At 45.3% G+C, this 12,980-nt stretch overlaps 1 protein-coding gene across 4 annotated transcripts in view; it reads left to right on the plus strand.

Moving 5' to 3' along the window:
- The window catches only part of LOC138664289 (oocyte zinc finger protein XlCOF28-like), a 105,318-nt gene that overhangs the window by 4,256 nt on the left and 88,082 nt on the right, over positions 1–12,980 (plus strand). Inside the window, exons 1-5 of one of the 4 annotated variants that reach the window (XM_069750862.1) lie at positions 2,112–2,207; positions 2,318–2,678; positions 4,308–4,419; positions 4,626–4,790; positions 6,840–6,973. In XM_069750862.1, coding sequence (XP_069606963.1) covers positions 2,319–2,678; positions 4,308–4,419; positions 4,626–4,790; positions 6,840–6,973 — 771 coding nt within the window. In that variant the 5' untranslated portion in view covers positions 2,112–2,207; position 2,318. Of the gene's footprint in view, positions 1–2,111; positions 2,208–2,317; positions 2,679–4,307; positions 4,420–4,625; positions 4,791–6,839; positions 6,974–12,980 lie in introns of those variants that run through there. The other 3 variants (XM_069750864.1, XM_069750865.1, XM_069750863.1) reach the window with 3 other exon arrangements.

Genomic DNA, 12,980 nt, shown 5'->3' on the forward strand with positions numbered 1-12,980 from the left:
GGTGTAATAATACGCCCACATCGGAATCCCTCCCTTTCATGTGGGCTCCGGCACTGAGCCCACGTCTTTCTCGGCACATGTCAGCTCTTTTGATCAGCTGACATGTGCCTTTAACAGCCGCGGGTGGAATCGTGATCCACCCGCGACTGTTAACCTGTTAAATGCTGCTGTCAATCTCTGACAGCGGAATTTAACTCGCGCTTACTGGAAGTGAGCCAGAAATCCCGCCCATCGGTGACCCAGTCACATGATCGTGGGTCACCGATGGGTTGGCATATCAATCAGAGTTCTCCAGCAGACCTCTATGGTTGTCATAACTGGAATGCTATGAGCGCAGCCCGGGTGTCAGCACTCATAGCAAGTGAGCATTTCTGCTACTCACAGGCGATGTGATCATCACCTGTATGTAGCAGAGCCAATCAGACAACTGCAACTTCTAGTCTCCCATGGAAACTATTGATGCATGCAAAAAGTAAAAAAAAAGGTTTTTAAAAAAATATTTAAAAAATATAAGTTCAAATCACCGCCCTTTCGCCCTATTCAAAATCAAACAAAATCAAACATACACATATTTGGTATCACCAAGTTCAGAATCGCCCAATCTATCAATATAAAAAAAGAATTAACCCGACCGGTAAACGGTGTAACGGAGAAAAAAATTAAAAACATCAGCATTCATTTTTTTGGATGCCGCTACATTGCAATAAAAGGCGATCAAAAGACTATATCTACACCAAAATAGTATCCATAAAATCGTCAGCTCGGCGCACAAAAAATAAGCCCTCACCCAACCCGAGATCACAAAAAATGAAGACACTACGGTAATCGGAAAATGGCGCAATTTTTTTTAAACAAAATTTGGATTTTTTTTCAACCGCTTAGATAAAAAAGAACCTAGACATGTTTGGTGTCTATGAACTCGTAATGATCTGGAGAATCATAATGGCAGGTCAGTTTTGGCATTTAGTAAACATGGTAAAAAAACAAAAACAACTGTGGGATTGCACTTTTTTTTTGCAATTTCACCACACTTGGAATTTTTTTGTCCAGTTTTCCAGTACACGACATGGCAAATCCAATGGTGTCGTTCAAAAGTACAACTTGTCCCGCAAAAAACAAGCCCTCACATGACCATATTGACGGAAAAATAAAAACAATAGAATAAAACCACGGCACTCAACAGAAGCAGGTGCTATTGGTGCTCAAGTAGGGTGTCCAACCCATAAAGCAATAGTAAATAAACTTGGCTCTCGGTATGTGACAAAAATGCTTCCTTTTTATTGGTGCATGCAGACAAAAATAGCTAGTGAACGTTTTCGGTCCGACATAGGACCTTCATCAGATAATTCTTTGACATGACCTGGATGTGGAAGCAATCCCACAAGTAAGAGAGCGTCCAGGATATGAGATCCCGCTGCGACGGGCATGTGCTGAAGGGTGAACGCTCCTTCTCTACGGACACACAGCGCAGTACTCTCCTGACCCCGGCGCTTGCTCCCCTCGGTTGGTGTACTTCAGCATTCAGAAAATAAAAACGTTATATTTCTGGGAAGACGGGGACCGAAAAACGAAAACGCAAAAACGAAAATACCTCCGGTCGTTAAGGGGTTAAAATTGTGACTAATTCATTTAATGGAACCCAATTGCTAAACTATTAACATTTAAAGCACAAAAAAGAAATCTCCCCAATGGTGGCCACCCCAATAAGGTGTAAGATTACAATGTAATGGAGCAGTCGTCCATAGTATCCAATCAAGACGCTGCTTTCATTCTCCAGATGCCTTGTAAAAAAATAAGAAGTGATATCTGATTGGTTAACAATTTCTCCGCTTATTTGCATCACTTCTGATACATCACCAGCCCAACAGAGCGCTATGGTGCGGTCCTGGAAAGCTGTGGTTGCTATAAGGAGGGGCAAAGTGCGCTCCTGTGCAACACTGCGCGTCTCGGCACACGAGAGACGTTTTCCACCCCGTCCCGCTCCGTGTTTGTACGTCAATCAGTGATTCCTCAGACGGTGTCGCACATGCGCACGGCAACACAGTGGCAACAGCTGACCGCGGTGCTGCAGTCTTCCGGTGACGTCAGCGGTCCATTCACAGGAAGTAGCAGTTACTTCCGGTTTGTGTGGAGCGCTGCTTTCCATGTGAGTGACCCGCACAGATAGTGCCTCGTCCTGGAGGAGTCGGTGACTGGAGTGTGTGCAGGTGTGAATGGGGCATACATTGCATATGTGGGGAAATGTGTGACCCCCTGGAGCGGCTGTTCCTTTTTTTTGTGGGGGGTTGTTGGACTGAGCTGTGTTTTGTGTTGACAGGATGGAGGTTGACAGACAGGAGGTGTATACCCCTCAGCAGGAGGACGCTGTTGTTATGACAACCCCGGCCACTCACGATGAGGCGGATCTGGCGTTCAGGGTCTACAAGATGCTGGACGGGAATGAGGCCTTCAGTAACGTGTCCGAATTCCATGTCATGCCCATTCAAGGAGAGGACGGTGCCATTGTCGGTGTCCAGGTCACCGGCGTTCAGCAAGGAAGTGACAGTGAGGACGGCGCCCTGTACACTCAGGTGTTCGATATACAGGAATTGGAGGACCTCCAGGGCGTTCACCAGGAGAGCGAGGAGCCCTGTGCAAATGTTACTGACAAGCAGGCTGTGGGCCAAGAGCAAGGCCAGGTAGGCCGAGACCTGTAGGATATCAGGAACCTGCAGCACTACAACCCCCAGCACACCCTGACTGCAGCTGCCAGGGCATTTTGGGAGATGTAGTTTCAAAACAATCTTTTAAAGGGGTTGTCCGGGACATTGAAAAGTAACTAAACTTTCTTCCTGATTTTTCATATTTAAGGGGTACTTGAATTGCCTGCAGACTGTTGAGGGTTTGCGTACCAAGACCCCCACCAATCACACAATAGACCGCCTGAAAAGTGAGCAGCCCTGCAGTCATTAGAGTATGGATTCAATAGAAAGCATAAGGTTCAGGACCCAGGCCCCCACCGATCTGCAGGCAATCCAAGTGCCAGCTAAGTATGAAGAATCAGAAGGACGTTTAAATAGGTTGTCCACTATTTTTCGCTGATGATCTATCATTTGGAAAAGTAATCATTGTCTGATCAGCCAGGATCTCACACCTCCGCCGATCACCTGTTATCGGTGGCAGCTGCAGGCTGGGAGTACTCTCCTGCCGAGCTCCTCCGTTTACTTGTAGTGGCTTAAGCAGGTTACTACACATGTCTCCTATTGATTTTTAATAACAGGCAGATGTGCAGTACCAAGCCCCGGCCACTACAAGTAGACTGAGCAGCTCGGCAAGTGACTACTCGTGGCCTGCGACCGCTCCTGACACCGATATTGGCAGGAATGCCGGGTGTCAGCTAAGGATAAGTCAGCAGGGTAAAAGTAGTGTCCAGCCTCTTCAAAGTATCACTCCAGTGTTTTGTTTTCTGTAATTTTGGCACTACAATGGTGCCACTAACGTAAGTTCCCTGACCTTAGTCTTGCCAGTTACTGTTTTCAGCTCTTCCTGATGCTGCTCTAGTCCCAAGCCGCCATCTTACGACCCCCAACTTCTGACTGACCGTACGTCAGGGGTAACATTCACAAGCTCTCAGTGTAAATCTATGAGGGCCTCATTCTGGCTCTCATAGACTTAAACTAACAAGTAACTTCTGGATCACCCAGCAAACACTGGATTGATCTAGCAAGCCACAAACTGCTGGAGTGCGGCACCAATAACAGATGAAAATTGCGGCTGGTAAGTTTGAGATTAGGAGTAGGAAAATTAGATTAGTAGCACCACTCCAGCCCTGCAATAAACTAAAGAAAAACCCTGCTGGAGTGGTGCTTTAACCATTAATGACTTGTCTTTAGGGATAGGTTGGTGAGAGAAATAACCAGTGGCCACTTCGCCATGTGCATGACTGCTGCCCCTACCATCACTTATATCTAGCCATTGCTGGAGCAGTAATCATAGTAACATAGTTAGTAAGGCTGAAAAAAGACATTTGTCCATCCAGTTCAGCCTATATTCCATCATAATAAATCCCCAGATCTACGTCCTTCTACAGAACCTAATAATTGTATGATACAATATTGTTCTGCTCCAGGAAGACATCCAGACCTCTCTTGAACCCCTCGACTGAGTTCGCTTGAACCCCTCGACTGAGAATCGGCTGATCCATGAGGGTGCCAGGTGTCAGACCCCCACTGATCTCATATTGATCCATCCCATAGATAAGCCATCAGTTGGATTGCCTACCTTAAGTCAATGTTTTGTAAAATTACTTTTTGCTTTTTCTGTTGAAGGATGTACCCCAGGAGACTGACACCACCATGGAAGAAATGAGTGTAGATCCTCAAGAAACCGCAGAACCAGTACAGTCAGCTGCAGAGTCGCCTGTAACCACAGAGAATACCGGTATGGGTGTAGACGTGGTAGACAATATCCTTGTGATAGAGGGTCTTCCAAAAAATTATTCTTTCATTTTGTAAAAGTATGATCACTGTGCCCCCCACTGATCTTAAGAGCAGGCGTGACCTGTACCCCAGTCAGGTACGACATAGTTTTTCATAGGAAAAATGGCTTTGATTCCCTAATTTTACTGCCCCCCTCTTTTCTACCAGAAACGAAGATTATGTACAGCTGTGGAGTGTGTAAATTCAGCTCCTGTAACCTGGTAGCAATGAGGCGACACATGTGGAAACATTCAGACAGACACAAATGCAAGATCTGTGAGAAAACGTTTGCGTCCGCTACAGAACTGCGGCTTCACCTCAATGTGCACTTGGGTACGTAAGGCGGCAACACCAAGTTTTCGTCTCTTTAGAGACTAGATTTTTCTTCAAAGCATTGAAATGATTGCGTTTTGCTAGGATAGGCTGTCACTTTATGGTTGGTTGAAGTCCGATCTCTGACATGCATCAATTTATTATTTACATGCATTAAAGGGAGATCTGTCAGCAGATTTTTACAAATGGAAGTAGTGCCATGGCTGTATAGGCACTTGTCTGCACCCCGCCCCCCCACAAATAAGAATGTGGAGTTCTGATGCACCAGGGCATGTGCAAGTCAGGCTGGAAGTGCTCTGGAGGTGTCAGTGCGTTTGGTTTTCTCCGTTCAAGTGCCCTGATACTATTGGGGAGCTTTCAGCCTGCTTTATGGTTTCTACTTTACTGACTGGGGCAACAGATCTCTACTCCTTTTGGGGGGAACAAGCGCCTATTCTGCCATATTATTTGTAATTCCATATGCTGACAAGTGCTGTTTATTAATCATGCAGTGAAGATTTATTACATTTCTTTCACAAAGTCTTGTTGGTCAGAGTGTATGTCAACATGCTGTGCCGAGTGCTAGTGGACCTTATCGCTCCGTCATTATTCCCACTGTTGGATCCTCAGTCCCTTTCTCTATGCAGAAAATCTCATTGCTGACATAGATTTCTGGTGCTGGCGCATGGACAGCTGAAAAACGTGCCCGTTGCATTAACCACTTGACGACATGCGCTGTGTACATGTATGGCTCAAGTCGAAAGCAGGTGTATGGAGTGAGCTCGCCCCATACCCGGCGGGTAATGGCTGTGTGTTAAAGCCAGGACCTGTCTTTAAGAATCGCGGATGGAATGTAGTTCCACCTGCTATTGTTAACCTGTTAAATGCCTCTGTCAAGCTTTGACATCCAAAATTAACAGGCGCCAGCATGGCATATGTCATGTCCCTGACTCAGTATTGGAGCCTGAATCTTTCCCTGCACACAATAGCTGATTTAATCAGCTGTCATGTGCCTTTAACAGCTGTGGGTTGATCGGATCTCCACCTGCGGCTGTTCACCAGTTAAATCCCGAGCGCTGTCAATCTCTGGCAGTGGGATTTAACACTTGCCGGCCAGAAGCGCATCATTCCTGTCGCCCGTCACGGGATCGCTAGGCGGCGATGGGTTGTCGTGACTGCTGGGGGGTCTGTCATTGTGGTGTTAGCTGTCTTTCATAGGGGATAATGATTTCTGCTATACAGAACAGCTGAAGCCATGCTATGCATGGCACAGTCGATCGGACGATCGCAGCTTCAAGTCTCCTGAAGGGACTATTACCGGTAAATTCAGTAAAAAACAAAAACCCCACAAGTTCAAATTACTTCCCTTTTGCCCCATTTGAAATAAAACAAACAAAAATAAAATACACATATTTGATATCGCTGCTTTCAGAAATGTACAATCTATCAAAATATAAAATAAATTCATCCGATCGGTAAATGCCGAGCTATGTTTGTTTTTTATTTTATTTTTTTTATGGCCGCCACGACATTGCAATGAGAGGCAATCAAAAAATGGTATCTAACTCAAAATAGTATCAATAAAAATTATGGAAGTTATTATTCCAAGATGTATTGATTATAATGAACTTTTCGTCTTGGAGAAAACCCCTTTTAACAAAAAATAAACTGTACATGTTTGGTATCTGTGTACTCGCACTGACCTGTGTAATCATATTGCCTGGTTAGTTTTATTATATAGTGAACATGGTAAGTTAAAAAAAACTCCAAAAAACAGTTGTGGAATTGCACTTTTGTGCAATTTCACCGCATTTGGATTTTTTTTTCCTGTTTGCCAATACACGATATGGAAAAAAAAAAAGTACAACTCATCCCGCCAAATAAACCCCCAAGCCCTCATATGGCTCTATTGAAGGAAAAAATTGAAAAGTTATGGCTCTTGCAAGAAGGGAAGAAAAAATGGAAACTCCCAATTCATGGACAGTGTTTCCCTAGGTCAGTTTGCTCTGCAGGGAAATGTAGCAGAGGTCGTGTGACGGGTGGTCTTTAATATACAATCTTGTGTTCCAGGAATCAAACCTCATAAGTGCAGTGAATGTGACATGGCGTACAGGACGCCTGCAGATCTCCTGAGACACACCAGGTCTGTACATGACCTCGAGAAACCTTTCCAGTGCTGCTACTGTGATTATGCAAGTGTTGAGGTATGTGCAATATGGCTGAGCATTGCGTCTGTTCATTATGAAATCTTTTTTTATTGCTAGTGTATTATCCTGTTGTTTTCACAGACATTGTTTCTTTCTTCCGTGGGCATTATGTTATAAATCGACTGCACATAATTTCATTCTTGTGCATAAATTCAAGTTAGAGCTGCTTCATCCACACTTTTTAGTTTTTTCCCATCTTTCTTCCAAGAGCCATAATTATTTTTTAACGTTTTATTGCTACAATTTTGAGGTAAATATGATGTTGATCAACTGTGCTGTTGTGACAGATGAAAACATTTTTTTTTTCTATATTTTTTTCTTTCCTTGTTACGCTGTTTACCGATTAGGTTAATTTGATTTTATGTTTTGATATATTGAACTTTTACAGATGTAGGGATATCACTTTATGTATTTTTTTTTATTAACTTTTATTGAGTGAAAAATGTTAAAATTTAATATAAATAATGGTAACAATAATAAATTAAAATTAAGTGTTTAAAAAAATATCTTTTTAACTCCTTCACGACATGCGCCGTACTGGATGCACCCCTTTTGATGTGGGCTCCAACACTGAGCCCACATCTTTCCCGAAAAATGTCAACTGTTTTGAACAGCTGACGTGCTCCTAACAGCCACGGGTGGAATCGCAATCCACCTGCAGCTGTTAACCTGTTTAATGCAGAAATCCTGCCCATCAGTGCCCCCCCCCCCCCCCTTCCCATCACGTGAACGCAGGTCACTGATCGTTTGGCATGACAACCAGAGGTTTCCAGCAGACCTCTATGGTTGTCACTGCCAGATTGCTATGAGCGCTGCCTGGAAGTTGGCGCTCATAGCAAGTCAGCAATTCTGCTACATACAGGCGATGTGATCATTGCCTGTATGTAGCTGAGCCGATCAGGTTATGGCAACTTCTAGTCTTCCATGGAGACTACTGAAGCATGCCAAAAGTAAAAAATGTTTTAAAAATATTAAACAAAATATATAAAAGTTTAAATTGCCCCCTTTCTCGCCATTCAAAATATATAAAAAAAATGCACATATTTGGTATTGCCGTTTTCAGAATCTCCTGATCTATCAAGCTATAAAAAGAATTAATCCGAATGGTAAACAGCGTAGCGAAAATGTCATAACACCAGAATTATGTTTTTACCCTTCGCCACGACAGCACCCCACATGAGAGAGAGGGATCCGCCCATAGGAACAGGAAACCTACAGAATAAAAGGAGGCGGTCCCCTCTCCTCCTCAGTTTAGGTTTCCTGTTCCTACAGGGACCCGGCTTACCTACAGATGAAGAGGATCCCTGGGCCATGCACCCGCCTGCGCCGGTTTCTGTGGGAACGGCAGGGGCTGCGGTACCAGAAGCAGCGGCGGGGGAGCCCCTGCTTGCAGCCTCCCCCCTCGTCTGGCCAAACATCCACGGTCCGGGTCCGGTCACCGTAGGTCCGGCCGGCACTGTGAGGACGCGCGCGCTGCAGCGGCCGGCTTAATAGCCTCTGGCGGCCGCATGGTGAGTGAGAGCGGCGCGTCTAACCCGGAAGTCGCGGGAGCACTTCCGGGTTGGTCCGGGGAGGCAGGAGAATGGGCGGCAAGTTTAAAAATGCAGCGCTAGCGTCGGGCCGGTGTGTGTGAAATGGCTTCACCGGCCGACGAAGCGCACCTGCCCGCAGTGCAACAGCGCTCTCCCAGCAGGGAGAGAAGCACGAGGAGCAGCACAAAGAGTGGTGGCCGACCTCCAGAGAAGAGTTCTACCACCAAACGAATTCCGCCTCCAGAACCGGTACCTGTCAGCTTCACTGGGTGAGTTTTTGAAAGAGTCTCTTCCTATATGCTGATATATGTTCCTCCTGTATCCTTCCTCTAGACTAAGAAAAGGACACACAAATCTAAGCATAAAGAGTGTGCTTTATGTACGCAGCCCCTCCCGGATGATTATGCCAAAAAACTGTGTGCAGAGTGTATCATGCAAACTCTACGGCAGGAAAATATCATGACTCCCTCAGATGTCAGAGCTATTATCCGAGAAGAGATGCAGGGTTTGGCGCAGACAAGTAGCGCCAGTACCCGTCAGCCTAGCAGGTCCCGGTCTCCGGTTAGTTCGGAGTCAGAGGGTGTATGTATTTCTTCAGACGAAGAGGGATCTCAGCCGAGCTCATCCGAGACTGAAGGGGGACTTTGTCTTCCCAACAGTAATGTGGACAATTTAATAAAATCTGTCAGGAGCACGATGGGGTGCCCAGATGGGAAAGAAAAGAAATCAGCACAGGACATAATGTTTGCGGGGTTAGGACAGAAGAAACGTAGGTCCTTCCCCGTCATACAAACCATCAAAGATATTGTCAAAAAGGAGTGGGACAAGCAGAATAGAGGGTTTTTACCATCATCCTCTAAAAGGCGCTATCCCTTCAGCGATGAAGACCTAAACACCTGGTCAAAGGTGCCAAAAGTTGATGCTGCGGTAGCCTCCACAACCAAACAGTCGGTCCTACCAGTGGAGGATTCAGGGGTCCTGACAGACCCGCTGGACCGTAAAGCAGAAGCTTTACTAAAGAGGTCATGGGAAGTCAATACGGGGGCGTTCAGGCCCGCCATATCTAGTACCTGTACTGCAAGATCTCTACTAGTATGGACGGAGCAATTGGAGGAACAGATTAGAGGCAAAACTTCGAGGGAATCTATCCTGCTGAAATTGCCTCAAATTAAAGAAGCAGTAGCATTCCTAGCTGATGCCTCAGTGGACTCGCTACGTCTTGCAGCCAGGTCAGCCGGCCTAGTCAACACAGCCCGGCGTGCACTCTGGCTAAAGAATTGGAAGGGGGACGCACAAGCTAGAGCAAAACTTTGTGCGATTCCCTGTCAGGGTGAGTTCCTTTTTGGGAAGACGCTGGATGAACTCCTGAATAAAGCAGGTGAAAGGAAGAAAGGCTTCCCTAACCAGTATCTTCCATCCTACAGGAGAGCCTTCAGGAGACGCCCCTTTACTAGGAACAAGCCGCTTGAACAAAGAGAGCGATGGGAGTCGAAGGACCCAAAGCAAAAAGGTGCCTTTTTTTAGCGGGTCCCATAATCCGAGACGTAAATACCGCTAACCAGGAAGTAGGCGGCAGATTAAAATTTTTTCTTCCCCAATGGGAACAGATAACATCCAGCCAGTGGATTCTGGACATTGTGCAATACGGCCTTAAATTAGAATTTGATCGAATCCCTTGGGATTCCTTCATAATAACATCTCCAAAAGGTCAGGACCAACAGAGGGCTCTAGAAATAGAGATCCTATCTCTTCTATCTAAGAAAGTCCTGATTGAAGTTCCCCAGGATCAAAAAGGGAAAGGGTTCTACTCCCCTTTATTCCTGATTAATAAACCAGATGGTTCATTTAGAACCATCATAAATCTTAAAAAATTAAATTCTTTCCTGCGTAATCATACCTTCAAAATGGAATCCATTAGTTCTACCATAAAACTCTTATTCCCTAGGTGTGTCATGGCCGGAATAGACTTAAAGGACGCCTATTACCATCTTCCCATACATGCCGAACATCAGCAGTACCTAAGGGTAGCAGTCACCCTGGAGGGAAAGGTTCGTCACTTTCAATATGTTGCAATGCCATTTGGGCTTTCTATGGCTCCCCGCGTCTTCACTAAGGTGATACTAGAAGTGATGGCTCATCTACGCCAACGAGATACCTTGATAATACCCTACCTAGATGACTTTCTAGTGGTAGGAAGCTCTGCACTTCAATGTAAAACTCGTTTATCTAATACGATCTCGTCCCTACAGGAGTTAGGTTGGATCGTCAACTTCGAAAAATCTCGGCTGAATCCAGAAACCGTTCAGACATTTCTAGGAATCCAGCTAGACTCCGTAAGTCAGAAATGCTTTCTTCCTCAGTCAAAGAGGTTGACTATACAATCAAAGGTATCAGACGCAATACGCAAACCCTACATGACACTAAGGAAGGCCATGTCCTTACTGGGGTCATTATCATCATGTATCCCTGCTGTACCTTGGGCACAATTCCATACCCGTCAATTGCAGTACGAAGTATTGTCGGCTCAGGGGAAAGACGGTTATCTAGAAAGTAGAATAACTCTTTCCAGTAATGTCTTAGAATCGCTATCCTGGTGGCTAGACATGGACCACCTATCACGAGGTGTGCCATGGATAATAGACCCGTCTAAAATAATTACCACCGACGCCAGCCCTATTGGGTGGGGAGCACATATGGAAGACAATCTGGCCCAAAATACTTGGGATCAGACAGAATTAATATGTTTCTCCAACTGGAAGGAGTTAAAAGCAATAGAATGTGCCTTATATCATTTTCTTCCGCAGATTCATGGAACAAATGTAAGAATTTACTCAGACAATTCCACCGCAGTGGCATACTTGAACCGTCAGGGTGGTACAAAGTCAGGAAGTCTGATGACCATAGCTGCAAACATCTTTCAGCTGGCAGAGGCTCATCTAACATCCTTAACAGCCCTGCACATCAAAGGTGTAGAGAACATCAGGGCAGACTACCTCAGCAGAAACGAGTTGCGTCAAGGAGAATGGACCTTAAACAAATCCATATTCAGAAGGATAACAGAAGCATGGGGGATACCACAAATCGACCTATTTGCCACAAGAGACAACCGGCAAGTACAAAGGTTCGCTTCCCTGAACACCAGGGATCACCCAGATATGTTGGACTCTCTCCACCATCCTTGGCGGTTCAGACTGGCATATGCCTTTCCTCCAATGTCTCTGATTCCTCTAGTGATCAGAAAGATCAGGAGGGAACAGGCAAGAGTAATCCTCATTGCACCATTCTGGCCGAAAAGACCATGGTTCTCTTGTCTCCAGACCATGTGCCTATGCGATCCTTGGATCCTCCCATCAGACAAGGAGCTGCTGTACCAAGGCCCCTTTTTCCACCCGCAAGTGAAAGGTCTTCACTTGACGGCGTGGAATTTGAGAGGCAACTATTAAGTTCCAGAGGGTTCTCAACAGAACTAGTAAACACCCTCTTATTGAGCAGGAAAAGATCTACCACCCTAATATATAGTAGGGTATGGAATAAATTTTTAGACTTCTACACGGTACCGTTCACTAAGCAAGTTCCACTCACACCTATCCTAGAGTTCTTGCAAAAAGGCCGAGAGTTAGGACTATCTGTAAATACCTTAAGAGTTCAGGTCTCGGCATTAGGAGCCCTATATGGATGCAATATAGCAGCTAATAGGTGGATCTCCAGATTCATAAAATCTTGTGAACGTAGTAAACCGGTCCATATTCCCCGTCTACCTCCGTGGGATTTAAATCTAGTATTAGAGGCCTTAACAAGCTCTCCATTTGAACCATTAGATTCAATACCTTTAAAAATCCTAACATATAAAGTAGCCTTACTAGTAGCCCTAACCTCAGCTAGACGGGTTAGTGACATCCAGGCCCTATCAGTAGACCCACCTTTCTTACTGATATTTCATGATCGGATAGTCCTGTAACCAGACCCCTCATACCTCCCTAAGGTAGCGTCCACCTACCACAGGTCACAAGAAATATTTCTCCCTTCCTTTTTTGATTCACCTGTAACTCCAGAACATCATAAGTTCCACACCTTAGATGTCAGAAGAGCCATCCTGACTTATATAGAAAGGTGTCAGACATGGAGGGAGAGTAGGGCTCTGTTTATCTCCTTTCAGGGCCACAAGAAAGGACATGGGGTCACGAGAGCTACCATATCTCGGTGGATCAGAGAGGCTATCTGCTTGGCCTATACGTCAAAAGGCGAGATTCCTCCAGTGGGTATAAAAGCGCACTCAACACGAGCCATGGCTTCCTCCTGGGCGGAACAAGCAGATGTACCGATCCATTTAATATGTAAGGCTGCAACTTGGTCTACACCTTCTACCTTCTACAACCATTATAGACTTGATCTGTCCACGTCTTCTGATCTGACCTTTGGTAGAGCTGTTCTTAATACAGTAATCCCACCCAAATAATGACTCTCTGAAAATC

This window comes from Ranitomeya imitator, chromosome 2 (assembly GCF_032444005.1).
Source record: "Ranitomeya imitator isolate aRanImi1 chromosome 2, aRanImi1.pri, whole genome shotgun sequence".
NCBI classification, from domain to species: Eukaryota; Metazoa; Chordata; class Amphibia; order Anura; family Dendrobatidae; genus Ranitomeya; species Ranitomeya imitator.